The sequence below is a fragment of the Anoplopoma fimbria genome, unplaced genomic scaffold, assembly GCF_027596085.1.
Source record: "Anoplopoma fimbria isolate UVic2021 breed Golden Eagle Sablefish unplaced genomic scaffold, Afim_UVic_2022 Un_contig_11854_pilon_pilon, whole genome shotgun sequence".
NCBI lineage: Eukaryota > Metazoa > Chordata > Actinopteri > Perciformes > Anoplopomatidae > Anoplopoma > Anoplopoma fimbria.
Window position 1 is genome coordinate 464 of NW_026551464.1, and position 2,025 is coordinate 2,488.

Below are 2,025 nucleotides of genomic sequence, written 5' to 3' on the forward strand. Positions count from 1 at the left end.
GCAAGGTAGAGGTATAAGAATGCGTGGTGGTGGCATTCTAAGGGCTACAAGGGCAGTGGTGAGTGATGGAATTCGTGCCACTATCATTGACCATACCACGGTCTTTCACTAAGGGAGGCTGGTGAAAGAGTACAGCCCAATTTGGGGCGGTCAACGGTTGCGTCAATTATACGCATCTTTCAACAAACCAACAGGTAAGTTTGCATTTTACATGGATTGTTTCTATTCTCACTTGACATGTCAATGAGGCCATACAGTAATGCATATGTTGATTTTTTTGTCCCTCAAAAGAATGCAACGTCTTCCTCCCTCTGGGGGAAGAGGTAAGCTCCTTAATCATCAACAAGAGCTTGCCATAGTAGATATGGTTGTTGCAAATAACGCAATTAAACTGCATGAGATTCAAAGCAGAATTTTGGAGGACCAAGAGATATTTCACAATATCAATAGCATCAGCCTCGCAACCATTACGCGGACATTGTCCAAACACAGAGTGCGGATGAAACAGCTCTACACTGTTCCCTTTGAGAGGAACAGTGAGCGAGTCAAGGTGCTACGACAACAATATGTCCAGGTATAGTGTGTATATTCAATTCAATGTACAGTTCTATAAGCTTTGCACTTTTCAAGTAGGTAACCTACTCAGTAATAGGTTACAGTACTGTATGGTATATAGTACTATAATGGCATGATTTACATAAATTTTGTTTCAGAGAGTTATGGAATTGGAGGCCAACCAGGCCCCTCATGAATTCGTATACGTGGATGAGGCAGGATTTAATCTGGCCAAAAGGCGTCGACGTGGAAGAAATGTCATTGGAAAAAGGGCCACAGTTGATGTTCCTGGACAGAGAGGGGCAAATATCACTATGTGTGCGGCAATTTCAAATGCAGGATCACTCCTCCACAAATGTCAGGTTGGACCTTACAACACCGAGCGCCTCCTTGCTTTTCTCGATGATCTCCACCAGCGCCTGGTTCCAGAGCAGGATCAGGAGGGTGAAAACAGGAGGACCTTCGTTATCACCTGGGACAACGTGGCCTTCCATCACTCACAAGCAGTTACAGCATGGTTTGAGGTCCACCCAAGACTGATTCGTCTATTTCTTCCACCCTATTCACCTTTCCTCAACCCCATAGAGGAGTTCTTTTCTACATGGAGGTGGAAAGTCTATGACCATCAGCCACATGACCAGTTGTCCCTCCTTGAAGCCATGGATGCTGGCTGCAGGGACATCACAGTTGATGATTGTCAAGGGTGGATCAGGCATTCCAAGCGGTTTTATCCAAGGTGTATCGCCTTGGATAACATCAGATGCGATGTGGATGTGGCCTTTTGAATATACCAAAAGCTTGTGGCCTAACCCTGAAGATAACCCTGAAGATCGCAGGGATTAGATAAAGGAATTTTGTGCTTTTTTTTAGTTCTCCCTTTTTACTGGGCTTTTTGCTGTTGCTTTTTTGTTCATGGATATTTTGTTAACTTTAAACAATACTGTAAAACGTTTTCTGTTGTATCATACTGTAAACAGTATTTCTACTATACCTCCTGTAGTAAACAGTAAAGAAAAAAAAACTGATTCGCTTTTTACTGGAATGCTTTTGAATGTGAACATTACATGTGGATATACAGTACAGTTCCCAACCAAAAAATTTGGCGTAAAAAACAGTGGATTGCATGTTTTGCATGCAAATACCTGTAAAACTGAAACATAAAAGTCTATGCAGTTTTTGTAATGTCCACAATAGCCAGTATTTTGAAACCTGGTGTACTTTGATTGGCTGCATGTTCCTTGTGAAGTGAAAACAAGAGTTATTCTTTGAAAGAATAATTTCATTTTGAGTCAGATGTCCAGTGTTTTGGTAAAGTTAGTGTGTGCAGAGAAAGATGTCTTCTATTTTGAAATGAAGAGTTAGTATATAGTTAACAAAATGTGCTTTTGAGAAGAAAATGATCTATTTGGCCAATTGTGTTTTGTAGGTGTAAGTCTGTGTTAAGAGTTTAGAAAAAGTATTTTAAGTATA

At 40.8% G+C, this 2,025-nt stretch overlaps 1 protein-coding gene across 1 annotated transcript; it reads left to right on the forward strand.

The window, feature by feature from the left end:
* Window positions 1-304: 304 nt before the first annotated feature.
* LOC129115556 (uncharacterized) lies at window positions 305-1,340 on the forward strand. Its single transcript, XM_054626962.1, has 2 exons — window positions 305-574; window positions 714-1,340. Exons 1-2 carry the CDS (start codon window positions 365-367, stop codon window positions 1,338-1,340), a joined length of 837 nt encoding a protein of 278 aa, XP_054482937.1. The 5' UTR covers window positions 305-364.
* The last annotated feature ends 685 nt before the right edge of the window (window positions 1,341-2,025 follow it).

What these genes read in the sequence shown, in the direction of transcription:
- LOC129115556 (XM_054626962.1), top strand. Translation starts at nt 365, where the DNA reads ATGGTTGTTGCAAATAACGCAATTAAACTGCATGAGATTCAAAGCAGA. An exon ending in TACGACAACAATATGTCCAG is followed by an intron (nt 575 to 713) that starts GTATAGTGTGTA and finishes ATTTTGTTTCAG; the next exon opens with AGAGTTATGGAATTGGAGGC.